Source organism: Scyliorhinus torazame, chromosome 19, assembly GCF_047496885.1.
Source record: "Scyliorhinus torazame isolate Kashiwa2021f chromosome 19, sScyTor2.1, whole genome shotgun sequence".
Lineage (NCBI taxonomy): Eukaryota > Metazoa > Chordata > Chondrichthyes > Carcharhiniformes > Scyliorhinidae > Scyliorhinus > Scyliorhinus torazame.
In genome coordinates this window covers 69,748,380-69,769,925 of record NC_092725.1, presented here as the reverse complement: position 1 = coordinate 69,769,925, position 21,546 = coordinate 69,748,380, and the positions used below count along the sequence as shown (strand labels likewise).

The 21,546-nt window shown below is 50.6% G+C and overlaps 1 protein-coding gene across 4 annotated transcripts in view; it reads left to right on the top strand.

Annotated features, from left to right (window-relative positions):
- ptprz1a (protein tyrosine phosphatase receptor type Z1a) overlaps positions 1-21,546 on the top strand; it is a 261,674-nt gene that overhangs the window by 36,719 nt on the left and 203,409 nt on the right. For all 4 annotated transcript variants that reach the window (XM_072484494.1, XM_072484493.1, XM_072484495.1 and 1 more), the window contains exon 2: positions 553-618. In XM_072484494.1, the coding sequence (XP_072340595.1) occupies positions 553-618 (66 nt within the window). The remainder of the gene's footprint in view (positions 1-552; positions 619-21,546) is intronic.

The window sequence follows — 21,546 nt, the reverse complement described above, 5'->3', positions numbered from 1 at the left end:
GGTAGCCGGAGAATCCAGCCCATGGCATATTATTAATCCTATATTATAAATGAGTATATTATCTGGTTTGCTGTAGGTAAGGCAGCACAGTAGCACAGTGAATAGCATTGTGGATTCACAGCGCCAGGGTCCCAGGCTCGATTCCCTGCTGGGTCACTGTCTGTGCAGAGTCTGCACGTTCTCCCCGTGTCTGCGTGGGTTTCCTCCAGGTGCTCTGGTTTCCTCCCGCAGTCCAAAGACAAGCAGGTTAGGTGGTTTGGCCACCCTAAATTGCCCTTAGTGTCCAAAAAAGGTTAGGACGGGGTATTGGGTTTCGGGGATAGGGTGGAAGTGAGGGCTTAAGTGGGTCAGTGCAGACTCGATGGGCCAAATGGCCTCCTTCTGCACTGTATGTTCTATGTTCTAAGGCGAATACTTTTAAATAACATTGTGGACAATGGTAGTTTCAATTTTTTTAATGTGTGTTGTTGCCTTAAATTTGGGCCTGAGATCAATGCTTCTCTTTGGTTTAATAATGCTTTTTTGCACTAAAGATTTTTTTCATTTCTACAGATGGGACATATGGATTCTACCGACAGCAGAACAACTTCTTTGACGATGTGGATTGGTCATACACCGGTAAGCAATTAGTTGTGCAAAATGACAGACATTTACTAACCTATGCAAATTTATCTGGTCTTGAAACTCAAAGCAACATAACTTTCGGAATGGTAAAGGTTAATATGTGACTATAGATTCATGTAAACATTAAGCATTGCAACATGAATTATGATTCTAAAATCTGCTTTTATCCCAAAACTACGAACGGTGAGGACCTGTTTTTCTCTGAGTTAAATATGTTTTATTTTCTCAATTGTAGAGTTCCATGTAACAGAGTAATTTTCAAGCATCTAATCAATGGTGCAGTTTTTCATTGACTTGATGATGATGCTTCCTGCATTCCAAATGCTTTCGTGTGATTGAATACTAAAGTGATAATACATTGCTGCTTAAGTATAGGGTGGAAAATATTCATCCTACTTAGGAAACCAGTACGACAGATATTTCTTGTTATGAGTTTCAATGTCATATCCTCTCCCTCACAATAACTGCAGAGTGCAACCTCCACACCTGAGCCACAACCCTGATTAATGTGTCTTACCTGCAGTCTGCATTATTCCAGTACCCACCCAACCCATCTCCTACCTCCCACTATCCATGAACTTGACCGCATTGAAAACTCTGCTGGCTATATCCAACTCACACCACACCCATTCACCCATCAAACTTGCGCTCATCATGGAAGTCACAGAATTTATAGAAGTGGACTGACGTGAGAACAATAGGAATAATTGATGGTCTTCAAACTGCTCTTTGATATAGTATGCTCCTATAATAACCCTTGAATTGATGTGATACATAACCGTCAACTGTGTGCATATTGTAAGCATGTTTCCTTCCAAAGATTACACTATAAACACATCCATCCATAAATAACATACATTTTCTCTATGACAGCTCCCATATTGCATTCTATGTATTGATCAATTTTTATGTGAAAATAAATATTTTGATATCAGTTTTCCACTTTTGGGTACCGGCTGTGGGAATTCTGTCTGTATTGTGTATGATGAGGTCTAATAGATTTCTCCAGAATGTAAGATTCCTTCCTGTTCATTTCCTTTGTTCCCATTTTCTTTTCTTTTCTTATTTTTGGTCTGTGGACCCATATTCAGAATGTGCCTTTAAGCTCAAGCTGAAGTAATCTGCTTGTCAGGACAGTGTGTTCCTAGATTTTGTATTTTGGAGAGGAAAAACAGACCCATCAGTGCCAAGTGAATCTTAGGAAGTGGTTTTGGAGGAAGTTAGTTTGATTGGCTAACTGGCAACCTGTGGGTTGTCCAGGGACAGTGACAACCAGGGACAACTGTCAGTGATGGGTTCCTGCATGATGCTTTCCGAGAGAGCTTGGTAGAAGTCTTTAGATCGTGGAAGTAAAAGGGACAGATTCTCTCTCTCTCCCTCTCTCTTGATACTGAAGTAAAGAACTGCTTTATTGTTCTAAAACCAGCGAGTGCCTGGCGCATTTTTGCTGTCAACCTGAAATATTCCTGAACCTACAGAGAAAGTAGACAACCTTGCCAGAGAAAATTATCTCAAGCCTAGAAGGAAGAAATACCGAAACGAAAGTTTGAACTCCAGAAAGTCATTAACTGGAAGTCACTCTATTGCATCAAAGAGTCTTTATCCATTTATTTTTATTAATATTTTATTTAGTTCTCAATTACCCTTTCCCTTCTGTGTTGTTTGTTTGTGTTGTGTAGAGAATGGAAGTAGTTAGAAAGGGTTGGAAAAGGGATATTAGATAGTTACATTTTTCTGTCAGTTTAATTATAATACTGTACATAATAAAAGGTTAATTGTGTTAATGTTACAAACCTGGGGCGTCATTCTCCGCCGGCGGGAGTCTCCGTTCTGCCGGTGCCCGGGGGTTTCCTGACGGCGTGGGGCTGCCCCACAATGGGAAACCTCATTGACCGGCCAGTGTTACGGAGACTCCCGCCGGCCGGTCGGCGCAGAAATGTGGCGGGGCGGGTAGGAGAATTTCGCCCCTGGTAACTGCAGTTTATTAGGCTCAACCAAGGACCTCGGGTATTTTCGAATAAAATCTAATTTCACTTGTGTTACGACTCCGGGTCAAGTGGGACTGAAATTGACTGCGCACTAGCTCAGGGTGTCATAGAACATAGAACATAGAACAATACAGCGCAGTACAGGCCCTTCGGCCCACGATGTTGCACCGAAACAAAAGCCATCTAACCTACACTATACCATTATCATCCATATGTTTATCCAATAAACTTTTAAATGCCCTTAATGTTGGCGAGTTCACTACTGTAGCAGGTAGGGCATTCCACGGCCTCACTACTCTTTGCGTAAAGAACCTACCCCTGACCTCTGTCCTATATCTATTACCCCTCAGTTTAAGGCTATGTCCCCTCGTGCTAGCCATTTCCATCCGCGGGAGAAGGCTCTCACTGTCCACCCTATCTAACCCTCTGATCATTTTGTATGCCTCTATTAAGTCTCCTCTTAACCTTCTTCTCTCTAACGAAAACAACCTCAAGTCCATCAGCCTTTCCTCATAAGATTTTCCCTCCATACCAGGCAACATCCTGGTAAATCTCCTCTGCACCCGCTCCAAAGCCTCCACGTCCTTCCTATAATGCGGTGACCAGAACTGTACGCAATACTCCAAATGCGGCCGTACCAGAGTTCTGTACAGCTGCAACATGACCTCCTGACTCCGGAACTCAATCCCTCTACCAATAAAGGCCAACACTCCATAGGCCTTCTTCACCACCCTATCAACCTGGGTGGCAACTTTCAGGGATCTATGTACATGGACACCTAGATCCCTCTGCTCATCCACACTTTCAAGAACTTTTCCATTAGCCACATATTCCACATTCCTGTTTTTCCTTCCAAAGTGAATCACCTCACACTTCTCTACATTAAACTCCATTTGCCACCTATCAGCCCAGCACTGCAGCTTATCTATATCCCTCTGTAACCTGCTACTTCCTTCCTCACTATCGACAACACCACCGACTTTAGTATCGTCTGCAAATTTACTCACCCACCCTTCTGCGCCTTCCTCTAGGTCATTGATAAAAATGACAAACAGCAACGGCCCCAGAACAGATCCTTGTGGTACTCCACTTGTGACAGAACTCCATTCTGAACATTTCCCATCAACCACCACCCTCTGTCTTCTTTCAGCTAGCCAATTTCTGATCCACATCTCTAAATCACCCTCAATCCCCAGCCTCCGTATTTTCTGCAATAGCCTACCGTGGGGAACCTTATCAAACGCTTTGCTGAAATCCATATACACCACATCAACTGCTCTACCCTCGTCTACCTGTTCAGTCACCTTCTCAAAGAACTCGATAAGGTTTGTGAGGCATGACCTACCCTTCACAAAGCCATGCTGACTATCCCTGATCATATTATTCCTATCTAGATGATTATAAATCTTGTCTCTTATAATGCCCTCCAAGACTTTACCCACTACAGACGTGAGGCTCACCGGTCTATAGTTGCCGGGGTTGTCTCTGCTCCCCTTTTTGAACAAAGGGACCACATTTGCTATCCTCCAGTCCTCTGGCACTATTCCTGTATCCAATGATGACATAAAAATCAAAGCCAATGGTCCAGCAATCTCTTCCCTGGCCTCCCAGAGAATCCTAGGATAAATCCCATCAGGCCCCGGGGACTTATCTATTTTCAGCCTGTCCAGAATTGCCAACACCTCTTCCCTACTTACCTCAATGCCATCTAATCTATTTACCTGGAGCTCAGCATTCTCCTCCACAACATTATCTTTTTCCTGAGTGAATACTGACGAAAAATATTCATTTAGTATCTCGCCTATCTCTTCAGACTCTACACACAACTTCCCATCCCTGTCCTTGACTGGTCCTACTCTGTCCCTAGTCATTCGCTTATTCCTGACATACCTATAGAAAGCTTTTGGGTTTTCCTTGATCCTTCCTGCCAAATACTTCTCATGTCCCCTCCTTGCTCGTCTTAGCTCTCTCTTTAGATCCTTCCTCGCTACCTTGTAACTATCCATCGCCCCAACTGAAACTTCACACCTCATCTTCACATAGGCCTCCTTCTTCCTCTTAACAAGAGATTCCACTTCTTTGGTAAACCACGGTTCCCTCGCTCGGCACCTTCCTCCCTGCCTGACCGGTACATACTTATCAAGAACACGCAATAGCTGATCCTTGAACAAGCTCCACTTATCCAGTGTGTCCAAAACTTGCAGCCTACTTCTCCACCTTATCCCCCCCAAGTCACGTCTAATGGCATCATAATTTCCCTTCCCCCAGCTATAACTCTTGCCCTGCGGTGTATACTTATCCCTTTCCATCCTTAACGTAAACGTCACCGAATTGTGGTCACTGTCCCCAAAGTGCTCACCTACCTCCAAATCCAACACCTGGCCTGGTTCATTACCCAAAACCAAATCCAATGTGGCCTCACCTCTTGTTGGCCTGTCAACAAACTGTGTCAGGAAACCCTCCTGCACACACTGAACAAAAAACGACCCATCTAATGTACTCGAACTATATCTTTTCCAGTCAATATTTGGAAAGTTAAAGTCTCCCATAATAACTACCCTGTTACTTTCGCTCATATCCAGGATCATCTTCGCCATCCTTTCCTCTACATCCCTAGAACTATTTGGAGGCCTATAGAAAACTCCCAACAGGGTGACCTCTCCTTTCCTGTTTCTAACCTCAGCCCATACTACCTCGGAAGATGAGTCCCCATCTAGCATCCTCTCCGCCACCGTAATACTGCTCTTGACTAGCAGCGCCACACCTCCCCCTCTTTTGCCTCCTTCCCTGAGCTTACTAAAACACCTAAACCCCGGAACCTGCAACATCCATTCCTGTCCCTGCTCTATCCACGTCTCCGAAATGGCCACAACATCGAAGTCCCAGGTACCAACCCATGCTGCCAGTTCCCCTACCTTATTTCGTATACTCCTGGCATTGAAGTAGACACACTTCAAACCACCTACCTGAACACTGGCCCCCTCCTCCGACGTCAAATCTGAGCTCCTGACCTCTATACTCTCATTCTCCCTTACCCTAAAACTACAATCCAGGTTCCCATGCCCCTGCTGCATTAGTTTAAACCCCCCCAAAGAGCACTAACAAATCTCCCCCCCAGGATATTCGTGCCCCGCAGGTTCAGATGTAGACCATCCTGTCTGTAGAGGTCCCACCTTCCCCAGAAAGCGCCCCAGTTATCCAGAAATCTGAATCCCTCCCGCCTGCACCATCCCTGTAGCCACGTGTTTAATTGACAATAAGAAACATAAAATAAAGTTTCCAGTTTAATCCCCTTTCTTTCAACAGAGGGTTTAGTTCTGATGAGCCAATCCGCATGTAGCACAGACCGATAGACCCTGAATGGGACCAGTAACACTGCTGTAAATGCAGCTTGTCTACAGACCGGATCATGATTCTAGTTCTTTTCAAAGATTGCCTTGTCCAAGCAGGGACAGTGTTCTGCTTGACAAATATCAGTGATTGGTTCATGCGTGATGCTTTCCAAGAGAACTTGGCAGAAGTGTTTAGACCTTGGAAGCTTAGGTCAACATCCTGCACTGAGGTTAGGAAAAGAAAAGAAGGTAAATGAAAGTGGTGAATTATGTGGTACCAAAGTTGAGTTTCAAAGAAAGAAGAAACCCACAAGGGAGAAAAGGAGCTGTTTTGAAATCTTGGAAACAATTATTTAAATAGGGATGAAAACAATAATAACAATTCCTTGTATTTATATTGTGCCCTTAATACAATATAACACCCCAAGGCACTGCATAGAAGTGTTACAAAGAAAATTTGACACTACGCTGAAAGTAGATATTGGGACCGAGGTCCAAAAGCTTATCAAAGTGTTGGGTCTCAAAGAAGGAAAGTGGTAGGGAGAGAGAGAAGTTTGGTAAAGGAATTCAGAGCTTAGGAATTTTACAGCTGAAAGCAGAGCTATCAGTAATGGAGCCATTAAAATCCGAGTTGCTCAAGGGGCCAGAATTGAATGAATGCTGATATTCCAGTGGGTTGGAGGGCTTGAGGAGACAGCAGGGTGAGTGAAGGATAAGGTCATGGAAATGTTGAAAACATGAGAATTTTAAAATAGCAATTTTGGTTTACTCAGAGCCAGTGTAGATCACTGAGCACAGGAGTGATCAGTGATCAGGACTCAGTGTGAAGTAATACTTACACAACATAATGTTTGATGACTTCAAATTGTAGAACATGGGCGGCCAGCCAGGAGAGTTCACGTCGAGAGGTAAGAATGAGTTTGCTGAGAGGTTCAGCAGCATATGAGCTGAGGGAAGAGCAGAGTGGGATGTTGTTATGGAGGTTAATGTAGGCGGTCTGAGTGATGACGTTGATATGTGATTGGATGCTCATATTGGGGTCTAATATAACAGCAAGTTTGTTAACTGACTAGTTCAGCATCGGACATTTCCCAGGGAGGAAAAGAGCCAATAGTGAGAGGACAGTTTGACACGGGGACAAAAGAAGTGCTTTAATCCTTCCAATGCCAAACTGGAGAAAATTTCTGCTCATCAGTACTGGATGTCAGACAATCAATAGAACTTTCTAACAATTAACAGACAGCAAGGTGGGGATTGAGTGAGCTGGTGTCAAGGTAGAACTGGGTGTCATCAGCACATGTGTGGAAACTGATGCTGTGTTTTCGAATAGTCTTGTCAATGGCAGCATTTAGATGAGAAATAGAAGGGATGAAGGGTAGATCCTCTGGAGATAATGGTGAAGGAATGGGAAGGAAAGCTATTGCAAGTTTCTTTGGCTATGACGAGATAGCTAGGAATGGGACCAGGCAAGTGGAATCCCACCCAGCTGGATTTTGGTGATGATGTGATAAACCTTGTTAAAGCCTGAAGACAGATTGGGAAACATAGAAACAAGACAGCATAGAAGCATAAAAACAAAGAAGCTTTCACTCGGCCCTTCAAGCAACATGATCATGGCTGATCCTCCAATGATCTCCCTGTACTCCTCAACAACTTTAGAGTCTAGAAATCTAGATCTGGTGTCAAGGTCGAGAAATCTAGTGATCCCACCCTGGCTAACAAGAGACGTTAAGGATTGTATTGGTTCAAAGGAAGAGGCCTATAAAGTTGCCAGAAAAAGTAGTGAGCATGAGATTTGTGAGCATTTTTGAATTCAGCAAAGCAGAACCAACAAACTGATACAGAAAGGGAAAATAAAATATGAGAGTAACTAGCAAGAAACATAAAAATGGATTGTAAAGCCTCTTTCGGTACATAAAAAGGAAAAGATCAGCAAAAGACAAACATGGGCCCATTACAGGAGGATTTATAATGGGCAGTAAGGAAATGGCAGAGAAATTTAAAAAATATTTATTGTCTATCTTCACAGGGGAATACCATAAAACCTCCCAAATATACTAGAGAAACAAGGGGCCAGCAAGATTGATGTTCTGAAAGAAATTAGTAAAGGAAAAAGTAGTTCTGGAGAAATTAATGGGACTGGAAGTTGATAAATCACCTAGACTTGATGATCTACATCCCAGAGTGTTAAAATAGGTGGCTGTACAGATAGTAAATGCCATCTTCCAAAATTCCAAAGACTTTGCAAATTGGAAGGTAGCAAATATAACCCCATTATTTAAGAAAGGCGGGGGGGAGAAAATTATAGCAGAACTACAGACCTGTTAGCCTGATATCGATAGTAGAGAAAATTCTAGAGTCTATCACAAAGGATATAATAATTGTACTTAGAAAACAATGGTAGAATTGGGCAGAGTCAACATGAATATTTGAAAGAGAAATCATGGTTGACAGACTTTGGAGTTTTTTGGAATGTAACTAGCATGATAGATTAGGGGGAACCAGTGGATGTGTGCATTTAGATTTTCAGAAGGCTTTTAATAAGGTTCAATGCAAGAGTTTAGTGTGCAAAGTTCCAGCCCATGGGATTTGGGATAATATACTGACATGAATTGTAAATTGGTTAATAGACAGAAAACAAAGAGTAGGAATAAATGGGTCATTCTCAGACTGGCAGGTTGTTACTAGTGTGCTACCACAAGGATTAGTGCTTGGGCCCCAGCTATTCACAATGATTTGGATGTGGGGATCAAATGTAATAATTTCCAATTTGCTGATGACACACAACTGGGTGAGAATGTGTGTTGTGAGGAGGATGTTAAGAGGCTTCAGTGGGATTTAGCTGGGCTATGTGTGTGGACAGGAACGTGGCAGATGGAATGTAATGTGAAAAGTGTAAGAGGAACAGAAATGCTTAGTACTTCTTAAATGATTGGGAAGTGTTGATGTTGAAAGGAGCCTGGATATTTTTGTTCACAAGTTACTGAAAGCTCGCTTGCAGGTATAACAAGCAGGGCAGCACGGTAGCACAGTGATTAGCACAGTTGCTTCACAGCTTCAGGTTCGATTCCGGCTTGGGTCACTGACTGTGCGAAGTCTGCACGTTCTCCCCATGTGTGCGTGGGTTTTCTCCGGGTGCTCTGGTTTCCTCCCACAGTCCAAAGATGTGCAGGTTAGGTGGATTGGCAACGCTAAATTGCCCTTAGTGTCCAAAAAGGTTAGGTGGAGTTACTGGGTTACGGGGATAGGGTGGAGGTGTGGGCTTAAGTGGGGTGCTCTTTCCAAGGGCTGGTGCAGACTTGATGGGCCGAATGGCCTCCTTCTGCAATGTAAATTCTATGATTCTATGAACAAGCACGTAGACAGGCAAATTATTTGTTAGGCTTGAAAGAGGATTTGAGTACATGAGTAAAGAAATCTCGCTACAGATGTATGGAGCCTTAGTGAGACTGCACCTGGAGTATTGTGTGCAGTTTTGATCTCCTTACAGCCGGAAGGATATACTTGCCATAGAGAAAGTGCGACAAAGATTCATCAGTGTGATTCCTGGGATGGCAGGCTAGTCCTACAAGGTGAGATTGAGGAGACGTCTTTGAGTTTAGAAGATGAGGGATGACTTCATTATGGCATACAAAATTCTTACAGGTCGTGACAGGATAAATATAGGAAACATGATTCCCTTGCGTCACAGTCTCAGAATATGAGGTAGGCCATTTAGGACTGAGGGGAGGAGGAATTTCTCCACACAGAGGAGGTGAATATTTTTAAGTCTATAAACTCGAAGGCTGTGGAAGCCCAGTCATTGAGTATGTTCAAGACTGAGATGATAGATTTCTAGATATTAAAGATATCAAGGGATATGGGGATAGCGCAGGATGGTGGTGAGGCAGAAGACCAGCATAATCCAGTTGAACGGCAGAACAGGCTCGAGGAGCTGACTTGCTCCTACTTCCTATGTTCCGATGATCATGAAGGTTCCTGTAATATTCCGCATGGGGCCTACGGGATGGGAATCTCATCTTCCTCGTCCTCCTTGCGGAATATGAGCTCCCCTGCTAGGGGCGGAGTATTTCAATTACCTAGAGTATAGAAGGTCGGCCAGTAAGGCACCAACCATGGAAGTACCCAGTAGGGGTCTACCGGGGCGTGTATATACTGTTTGTAAATAAAACTCTTATTTTTACTCGATTTGGACTCCTGCGTCCTTATTAAAGTTCCAATTCAGTTAGACAGCATAGCAAGAAATGATGAAGGTTATGGAGGGATAAACAAATCATTACTGAAATAAAAACAGCAAATGCTGAAAATACACAATGGCTTGATCAATATCTATAAAGGGAGAACATAAGTTAATATCTCTCATCAGTTTTGGAAGGACCAATGGCACGGCATTGCAGTGGTTAGCACTGCTGCCTCACAGCGCTGAGTGCCCGGATTCGATCCCAGCCCCAGATCACTGTCTGTGTGCAGTTTGTACATTCTCCCCGTGTCTGCTTGGGTCTTACCCCCAAACCCAAGGATGTGCAGCGTAGGCGGATTTGCCCCACTAAATTGCCCCTTCATTGAAGCCTACTTATGACAATAATCGATTTTAATTTCTTAATGGAAAAAAAGAATTGCATACTCTAAATTTATTTTTTAAAAGTTTTGTGAGGGCCATGAAGAATCCAGCACGCGTTTGTAGAGTCAAGCAGAAAGTAGCTTTATTTACGACAATATGTACACAGGGCCAGTAGATCACCACTGGTTCCCTCTCTAGCCAATACCACACCGGCCAGCTCTATTTCTACAGCTGTGCTGCTAATGATTGCTCCCCCACCCCCTCACATTGGGGGAACTCATATTCCCCTAGTACCATGGGATAACCAATTTCCCCCAGCCAGCAGGTTATAACACTCAGCATATATTGAAAGCTAGTTCATGGAATTTGTATTGAGCTTATTAAAAACTGAAAGCTACCAATAGCTAGCGTGTGGACTCTCCCAGTCTGACTTGGCTCATAATTTGTTTTGCAGGTTGGTGGTACATTCCCGTGTCCCATTCATGCCCGATCATGCCTGCCATGAACCTTAACACACACAATTTGATTTTTGTTTCTCTACTCCTGAACACTGTTAACTGCTCTGAAATTTCCCATTTGGGAGGTAACAAATTCAAGAACAGAAGGTGTCTTCTTCTGTTGCTCTGGAACCTTGGAAGTGTTGGACTCCAGCTGCTTTTCTTTCCTCTCCCCTCTTCAACAATTAAATACTGTGCTCCACCTGGCATTTAACTAAAACATCTTGAAACCTAAACACGTGATCTTAACTTCAAATCGAATGATTCACCACTTGGTCTGCTGTGTGGCATCCTTCTCGGCAATTTCTTTTCGATTATCTCTCTGCTGGCATAGCAACTCAAGTTGTCCTGAGGTTACTCAGCAGGACGCTGTATTCAAATGCTGGAAATCAATAGCCGAGTTGCACAGTGCGATTATCTTGGGTTTTATTGCCGTTGGCAGTCATCCTGTGGCACTCGTGATAAAAGATGGCCATGGGGTGTCTCTTGAAAATCAACGCTGATTGGTGCTTTATTTACACAATGCTTGCATTGGCATAGATTGGTGTTTGAACTGAAGGTGCTTCTTGAGAAAGAAAGATCTGCTCTTTTCTTTCTTTATTCTTCTTTAAATAACTAAATCCAAGTGAGATTATTTCACTGTTATATGGTGCCAACTTGATGAATACTGAAGTCCACTGCTGCTTTTGTAGAACAAAATTAATCTCCTGCATTACAAAAAGTAAAGTGAAGAAGATTTTACTTATATTTACAAAACCCTATGGAGTCCATTGTTGCTACTCTCATTACATCTGGGTTTGCAGCAATTAAAGGTAGGCCAGAATTGTGCGTGGTTCCCCAATGTCATCGTTCACATGTGCAATTTCAAGATCAGAGGGCACGGAATGGGATGCATGCCCGCCGACAAATAAAAGCACAATTAAGGCCATTACCAGACCAATCAACAGGGATTTTACAAGGCCCGTGTGAGTTTTAGCTTGTTGCATGGGCAAAGCGGATGGGCACTCATTATGTTTTTTTTTCATTTATTCATCCAAGAGCAGGATAAAAAGCCTCCCGGAGCAGTAGCAGTTTGTCTGTGATAGAGTTTGTAGCTGTGTTAGTTTTCCTTGCGTTTCCTAATTATTGTTTAGGAGTTGAGATGTGGCTTTCAGTATTTCAGGACTTCCCTGGAAAGTTTTCCTAAGGCTTGGAGGATAGTGTTGCATCATTTGCAAGACGCTGCACCTGCTCCAATGCGGATCGTCTACTCGGCTCTGGGGTTAACTCTTAATTAGGGATAGACAATAAATGCTGGCACAGCCTGCGACACCCACATTCCATGAATGAATTAAAACAAAGGTATCTTGTAAAACATCAGATCAGCGGACCAGATAAGGTGTGTGGCCAAGTAAACATTCTTTATCTAAATGCATTGAGTACAAAGATCAAAGTAAAATAATTGCTGGAAGAGTGTGACATGAGAACCAGTATAGAGACATGGTAGCAAGGCAGCCAGACCTGGGAACCAACAAGGAGATGTGCCATATTTGATTAAGTATTGAGTCCTAAACCACATTTAGTTCACAGCCTAATGCCATGTGAACAATTATAGGATAGCATTTGTAGTCTAATCAAGTTCAAAGCAGGGCTGTTCCCTGGAATTTAGAAAGTTAAGAGGCAATTTATCAAAGTTTTCCAGATATTCAGGGGAACAGAGAGGTTGGATTGAAAGAAACCTTTTCTGCTAGTTGGGCGGGTCATGTCGTCAAAAAATTAGAGCCAGGCTTCTCAGGAGTGAAATTAGGAAAAACGTCTTTATGCAAAGGGTGGTTGAACTATTGTCCTTGCCTCCCTAAACAGCAAGTAATGCTGAATCAATTGTTAACTTGAAAAGTGAGATCGATAGATTTCTGTTAGCCCAAGGTACTGAGACAAAGGTGGAGTGAGGTTGCAGGTCACGCAGGATCTCATTGAATGGATGGAAAAGGTTTAAGGAGCTAAACAGCCTACTCTTTTTCCTGTGTTCTGGTAAACGTTTTTTCACTTCTGGGCCACCTGAGGTACATTTCTGGGGCGTCATTCTCCGACCCCCCGCCGGGTCGGAGAATGGCCGTTGGCCGCCGTGAATCCCGCCCCCGCCCCCGCCGAAGTCTCCGAAGGGAGAAAAGTCGGCGGGGCGTTAATGGCGCCGCTGCCGCGGAGAATGTCACGGGTCTGCGCAAGGCAGCCGATTTTCGGCCTGCCGATATTCTCCCTTCCGGATGGGCCGAAGTCCCGTCGACGTGATGACCGTTCACGTCGACGTGAACCAAACCTCCTTTTCATCGGCGTGACCCGGTGCTCCAGGCTCACGCCGACCAGCGAGGAGGTGAGTGACGGCCTGGGGGGTTGGCTCTGGGCAGGAAATGGCGTGGCGCAGACTGATTGCGTGAGGAGAGGTGTGTCTCGGCTTGTGCGTGTGTGTGTGCGGCGGGGGGGGGGGGTGGTTAGAGTAGGCTGGGCTCCGGGGGAGTGCCAGGAGGGGGTCCGTGCTGGGGTGGAGGTTGGGGGTTGGGGGGGTCCGTGCCGGGGTGGAGGTTGGGGGTTGGGGGGGGTCCGTGCTGGGGTGGAGGTTGGGGAGGGGGTCCGTGCCGGGGTGGAGATTGGGGAGGGGGTCCATGCCGGGGTGGAGGTTGGTGGTTGGGGGGGGTCCATGCCGGGGTGGAGGTTGGGGGGGGTCCGTGCTGGGGTGGAGGTTGGGGGTTGGGGGGGGTCCGTGCCGGGGTGGAGGTTGGGGGTTGGGGGGGGGTCCGTGCTGGTGTGGAGGTTGGGGAGGGGGTCCGTGCCGGGGTGGAGGTTGGGGGTTGGGGGGGGTCCGTGCCGGCGTGGAGGTTGGGGGGGGGTCCGTGCCGGGGTGGAGGTTGGGGGGGGTCCGTGCTGGGGTGGAGCTTGGGGAGGGGGTCCGTGCCGGGGTGGAGGTTGGGGAGGGGGTCCGTGCCGGGGTGGAGGTTGGGGGTTGGGGGGGGTCCGTGCCGGGGTGGAGGTTGGGGGGGGGGTCCGTGCTGGGGTGGAGGTTGGGGGTTGGGGGGGTCCGTGCCGGGGTGGAAGTTGGGGGGGGTCCGTGCTGGGGTGGAGGTTGGGGAGGGCGTCCGTGCCGGGGTGGAGGTTGGGGGTTGGGGGGGGTCCGTGCCGGGGTGGAGTTTGGGGCGGGGTCCGTGCCGGGGTGGAGGTTGGGGGGGCGGGGGTCCGTGCTGGGGTGGAGGTTGGGGAGGGGGTCCGTGCCAGGGTGGAGATTGGGGGTTGGGGGGGGTCCGTGCCGGGGTGGAGGTTGGGGGGGTCCGTGTCGGGGTGGAGGTTGGGGGGGGGTCCGTGCCGGGGTGGGTGATGGGAGGGCAAATGAGTTGGTCCACCTGGCCAGGTGCCAGCCTCCAACAGTTGGACCCATGCGGTCCATGCCACCTGGCTGGGGGGAGGAGGGGATATGGGCAATGATGACATGTCGTCGTTCCCCTCCCCCCCACCAGGCCGTCATGTTTTCAGACCATCCAGCGATGTTGGCCGCCGTGGTGGCAGCCGCTCATGTCTATGTTGCCCTGGATGAGGAGCAGGAGGAGGAGGAGGAGGAGGAGGAGCGTGCCAGAGAGGCGGCGCAGGCTGCCGCAGAGGGGCAGGCGGCAGCCGCCCAGGCTGGAGGGACACCTGACCGACAGGACGAGGAGGGGGAGGAGGACGTCGCGGCCCCACGGCAACGGAGGCACCCGAGGGCGCCCCGTGTGTACCGGCCCCGGCAGACATACCAGGACCTCACGGACCGGGAATGCAGGAGGAGACTCCGGATGAGCCGGGAAACCGTGGCACACATCTGTCACCTGCTGGCACACCTGTCACCGCGTGGCACTGGCGGGGGACACCCTCTCCCCGTGTCCGTCAAGGTTACGGTGGCCCTGAACTTTTATGCAACGGGGTCATTCCAGGCACCGAGTGGGGACCTGTCCGGCATATCGCAGACATCGGTGCATCGGTGCATCCGGGCAGTGACAGATGCCCTTTATGCCATGGCGCACCGCTACATCCGCTTCCCCGTGGACCGGGCCAGCCAAGATGCCCGGGCCGTGGGCTTCTCTGCCGTTGCCGGGTTCCCCATGGTCCAGGGCGCGATCGATGGGATGCACGTCGCCGTGCGGCCACCTGCAGAGAACAGGGCCGTGTTCACTAATAGGAAGGGGACCTATTCGATGAACGTACAGGTGGTCTGCGACCACCGCATGATGATCCTGCACGTCTGCGCCCGTCACCCAGGCAGTGTACACGACTCATTCGTGTTGTCGCGGTCATCCATCCCTGGCATGTACGAGGGACCCCATCCCCGGCTGAGGGGCTGGTTGCTGGGCGACAGGGGCTACCCATTGCGATCGTGGCTGATGACGCCTATACGGAGGCCACGCAATGAGGCGGCGAACCGCTACAATGATGCCCATGTAGCGACAAGGGGAGTGATCGAGAGGTGCTTTGGCGTGCTGAAGATGCGTTTCAGGTGCCTGGACCTCTCTGGGGGCGCCCTCCAGTATCGGTCAGATAGGGTCGGCCGCATCATTGTGGTGTGCTGCGTCCTGCACAACATAGCCCAGCAGAGGGGCGATGTGCCGCAGGCAGAGGAGGGCGGAGTGGAGGAGCAGCAGGAAGAGGCGCAGTCCTCCCCAGATGAGGGGGATGGGGGCATGGTCAGGGCAGACGGGGTAGACACAGGCGGGTGGCTGTCCACCGTTACCGGCTGGCCCAGCGGGCACGGGACAGACTGATAGACGCCGCTTCACTGACTAGATGGGCGTGGGAATCGGGTAGTATGGCCACAGACCGCACACCATGGCAACAGCCGACCACCCACACCCCCCCACCCATCCACCCACCCAGCACCCTCACCCCCCTCCCCAACCTCACACACCCCACCCGCATGCACACCACCCCTCCCCCCCAATTGCCGATCCACCGGCGGCACAACGGGCCGGGCTCACCCAGTTGCGGGTGGACGCGTGTCTATCGCAGGCCATGGAGGATGATGACAACCCGCCCTCCGATGAGCTCCTGGCTCTACATCGTTGGACTATGTCTGACCCATGGCCACTGTACCACCATCCACCCGGACCATCCCTGCATGCGGCTGTGACACTGCAGCGCACGGTCCCGTCCTCTGCCCGGGGGATGTTGATGGCGGCCCAGGGGGAAGGGGGCAGACTCACCTGGGGCTGAGGTAAGACCACCCGTCACACACACACTTGCGCTCAACGTACATGACACGCCCGCACACTTTGGACAGAGCACAAAGGCAGCTTCAGTAGGTGTAACATTGACTTTAATAACCAAAGGAGTTCATGCACGTGCCCTAGCCCCTAAAACTCATCTGTGCCCTGCACCCGTGCCAACTTACTCAGTGTCTAATTGTTTGGCCTTACGGGCCCTTTGACTACGTCTACGTGGTTCCCCAGACGGTACAGCAGAACTGGAGGTGGACTCCTGTGATTCCTGCCCTCTGACACTGGATCCCTTTGGCGGCCGTTTCCTGGGGCGTCCTGGCCTAGGTGGGCCAGGCTGCGGCCCGGGCGACTGGGATGGTGAGCTGCCAGCCTGTCCTGCCTGTTGCCCACCCGATGCACCTGGGACGGAAGGGGGGGAGTCCGAGGTGTCGCGGTGTACCGGGACCTCCCCTACAGAGGGAGCCGGGACGGGCCACACCACCTCCTCCTCCCTCGGGGTGCCCAATGGCCCCCAGGCCTCTACATGGGTGGGGGATGCGAACGGACTGGCCATCCGACGCCCCCCCGACATCTGGCGCTGCCAGTCCTGGAGGCCCGTGCTGGTATCGACAGGGGTCTGCAGGTTTGCAGCCATGGAGCCCAGGGGGTTGTCAAACCCTGTCTGTGACAGTGCGACGCCGGCTCGCACATGGCCACTGGCGCCGATGCCCTCAGCGATGGCCTGCTGAGACTGGGCCATGGCCTGCAGAGACTGGGCCATGGCCTGCAGAGACTGGGCTATGGCGTTGAGCGCCTCTGCCATCTGGCACTGGCACTGGCTCATGGCCTCCTGTGAGAGGGCAGCCATTTCCTGGGCCACAGACGCCGCCTGCACGGAAGGCCCCAGGCCTCGCAAACCGTTCCCCATGTCTGACACCGTCGCACACATTGCCTCCACCGCGGACGCCACCCGTGCGGTGTCAGCCTGGGTGGCACGCATGACCGGGACCACTCCCAGCTCCTGGACGCGGGTGGACTCCTCCACCTGCGACCGCAGCCGCCGCAAGCCACCCGTCACCCTATTCGCTCGTCTCCGTGTCGGTGGTTGCATCGGATCTATGTGTGGGTGTGGTAACTGCAGGAACCCGGGATCCATCTGGGCGGCAGATGTTCGCTTGGCCTGGGCTGCCCTCCGACCGCCCGGTGCCTCTGCTGCTCCTACCTCCACCTGCTGTACCGGGACGGCTGTGTTGTGCGCACCAGTGAGTGTACCAGACGCCTCATCACTAAAGTGCCCAACCGTGGTGAGTGTTTCTGCGATGGTGGAGGGTGTTGGTGACAGCAGTGACGTTGTGTCGTGCTCTTCGTCCCACTCTGAGTCCATGGCACTTTGGGGTGGGGGTTCGTCTCCACCCATCCACTCTGAGTCACTGTCCGGTATTTCGTCTTCCCGGGTAGGGGTGTCCTGGGTAGTGCTGTCCCGGGTAGTGCTGTCCCGGGTAGGGGTGTCCTGGGTAGTGGTGTCCCGGGTAGTGGTGTCCCGGGTAGTGCTGTCCCGGGTAGGGGTGTCCTGGGTAGTGGTGTCCCGGGTAGGGGTGTCCTGGGTAGTGGTGTCCCGGGTAGTGGTGTCCTGGCTCGGATGTGACGGGGGCCTGTGGCTGCCCCCCTCATCGCTGGGTGGTCGCTCCCGCACGTGACGGGGGTGTCGTCTCCCTGTTGCTCCAGGTCTCTCCGTCTCCCATGGTGTGCGAGGGGCATCCTGCGGGCGTCGCATGCTGGAGGGTCCGGGTCTCTGCGTCTCCCGTGGTCTCCGAGGGGCATCCTGCGGGCGTCGCATGCTGGAGGGTCCGGGTCTCTCCGTCTCCCGTGGTCTCCGAGGGGCATCCTGCGGGCGTCGCATGCTGGAGGGTGCGGGTCTCTCCGTCTCCCGTGGTCTCCGAGGGGCATCCTGCGGGCATCGCATGCTGGAGGGTGCGGGTCTCTCCATCTCCTGTGGTCTCCGAGGGGCATCCTGCGGGCGGTGTGCATCTGCGGGGATGGGTGCCTGGACGTTTGGTCCTGCGATACACAATGAAGCATGCATGGTTAGACATCAGGCAGTGATCAGGTGATACGGGGAGGGGGATATAGGGGAGGGGGGATATGGGGACGTGCTGTTGGTGGCTCACTTGCTCGTGGGCCCCCGACCTCTGCATCAGCAACCTCCCGGTCCTCAGGTCCGCCAGCCAGTTCCAGGGCCCTTTCCTCGTGTACGGTCAGTGGCCTCTCATCAGCGGGCCCTCCTCCAGTCCTCACCTGCTCCCTATTGTTGTGTGCGCGCTTCTCCTGTGGGGGGGGGGGGGTGGTGGGCGGGTGGTGGCAGGGGTAAAAGGCAACAACACTGTTAGGCAGGTATATGAATGCACGCCATCGGTTGCGCGTGCATTGCAGAGGTTAAGGTTAGGGCTGGATTCACTTGGGGATATGGGGGATATGGGGGAGGGGGGACATGGGGGAGGGGGGATATGGGGGAAATGGGGGAGGGGGGATATGGGGGGGGACATGGGGGGGATATGGGGGAGGGGGATATGGGGGAGGGGGGATATGGGGGATATGGGGGGATATGGGGGGGGATATGGGGAGGGGGGTTATGGGGGGGACATGGGGGAGGGGGGATATGGGGGAGGGGGGATATGGGGAGGGGGATATGGGGGAGGGGGGAATATGGGGGAGGGGGGATATGGGGAGGCTCACCCTGCCTGCTCTGACGAGGTCGTTCACCTTCTTGTGGCACTGGGTGCCTGTCCGTGGTGTCAGGGCCACAGCGGTGACGGCCTCTGCCACTTCCCTCCACAGACGCTGGCTGTGACGTGGGGCAACTCTGCGGCCGTGCCCGGGATACAGGGCGTCCCTCCTCTGCTCCACCGCATCCAGGAGCGCCTCCACATCGCGTGACTCGAACCTCGGGGCTGAGCGACGACCAGCCATCCATTCGGGTGTTGCGGTCGGGTGTTCCGGTCGGGTGGGGGGGAGCTGCGCGGCCTTATGAGCCGTCACGCCGTGCAGCGCGTATGGCGCTGCACGGCGTGAACCACTGCGCAAGCGCGGATCCCGTTACGTCGCTGCTAGCCCATTTCGGGCCGGAGACTAACGGCCCATTTTTATGACATGACGCAAGTGAGATTTGCGCCGTTTTTTGCGCTGATCGGCGGACTTTCCGCCGATAATAGAGAATTTCCCCCCTGATGTTGCTATAAGACACTGAGGCTGTTGTATTTTCAGGTTGGCAGATTAAAAGATCAACAAATCTGAAGCCTCATTGCTCATCTGTGGCTGAGTAGAAACATACTCTTCCTTGAGCTGGAAGGTTGAGGGTTTATATCTCATTCCAGAAGCAATGTTGTCCCTTTAGTGCAGGACTGAGCAAGTGCTGCAATGTCGGAAGCCTTTTGGATGAAATTTTTAACAGAGAAGTTATGTTAACAAATTAGCTATAGTACTTGTCTACATTATGCATCAAAACCTATTGAACATTTTGCGCAGCCTGACCTGCCATGATAAGCGCAAGTTATTCTTATTTATTGCTGAAAAAGAGTCATGCTGTCAAAACATTTTGTCTTGCACTCATCAGGATAATTTGCACGAATGCCAACAATTAAGGGAACAACAATTTACACTGAATGAGAAGAGAGTGTTGATTATTTGCCAATGGACTCTGACTGGTAGAGATGTTGCCATAGAGGATGCAGCAGGAGACAGTTAACTGCCAAGCTTTTGTTCAAATTCACACCAGGCAGATCGACTCTGACATTCATCTTTACACAGATCTACCCAGCCACGGCCAAAATCCTCTGCAAGAGCTTATTTATTCCACACATTGTGGTCGAATAATGATCAAGTCAAGCAATAAAGATGATTTTTTTTCTTTTCTCGCATATTCTCTCATCTCCACTTCACCAGCTGGAGGTGTCGACTCTTCTTTATTCAGCGTGTTTCCATGGAGCAAGGCACTTTCTGTCACCTTATGCAAATGACCATTATTCACCTGGAACTCCTCACAGTGAATTCCACCATGTTATTCAAACCTGGCTGATGCCAACCCTGTCCTCATCGCAAGGGTACATGTGCACACGTCAAGGAGGGTGGCACAATATGGCTTCCTGCTGTCTCACCCAGCGCCACGGCTGTTAAACCCAGCTGAAGTCAGCAGTCAGAGGATTAATTCTAGCATTTCCTGCTCGCTATGGCTCAGCGACTCAACGTGCAGCCTAATGCTTCCATCATTAAATGAGTAATCCAAAGGTTGGAGTAACGATGCAGAGAACATGAGTTCAGAACCCATCATGGATAAAAGTTTAGGGCTGGGATTCTCCGAGCCTGCGCCGGGTCAGAGAATCGCCGAGGGGGTTGGGGGCGCGAGAATCCCACCACACCGCTCCGATGCCGGGTCTCCAATTCTCCAGCGACCAGAGAATAGCCGCCAATCGCGCCCGCGCGGTCGGGGGCTGTTGAAAGTGGCCCCCGCGGTGATTCTCCATGCTTGATGGGTCAAGTGCCCGCCGAGTTCCGGCGAGTCCCGCCGGTGTGGTTTAAATATGGTCCCACCTGGTGGGACCTTGGCGTTCTGGCTGCAGGGGCCGTTGGGGGGCGTGGGGATCCAACTCCGGGGGAAGCCTCCACCGTGGCCAGGGGGAAGCTACCGATCGGCGGGCGCGTTCATTCCGGGGGGGGGGCTATGTTCCTCCATGCTGGGCCCCTGTAGGGCTCCGCCATGTTGCCCGGGGGCCGGCGCGGAGACGGCAACCACACGCATGCGCCGCTGCAGAGACTGCCGTGGTGCGCATGCGCGAACCCGCGCCGGCCGTGTAGAGCCGGCTTTCAATGCCGGAGCAGCGCACAGCACTCCTAGCCTCCAAAGAAGAGGAGAATTCCTGGACCTGGAGGCCTGTTGATGCCGGCGTTGCTCGCGTCAATTTTGACGCCGGCGTCAACACTTGGCCGCGATATCGGTGAATCCAGGTCTAGATATCTGGCATTGATATTAATGACTATAAAGCTGTCAGATTTTCACAAAAACCAAAGTGGTTCACTGTCCTTCAGGGATGTAAACCAGCTGTTTACCAGTGTCATGATATGCAGACATGCAGATAATGATATACAGACAGGCACAGACAGGCAGCTAATGAACACAGAGAACAGGACATGACCAATGAGCAGGCAGGACACTCAGGGGTGGTATCTCACTATAAAAGGCACGGGGCACTCACACTCCGCCTCTTTCCACTGATGGACATCTACAGAGTGAGTCAGGGTGTGTGTACAGTATCACACATCCAGCACGTGGCTAAGAGCTAGTCTGGTTCAGTCAGACAG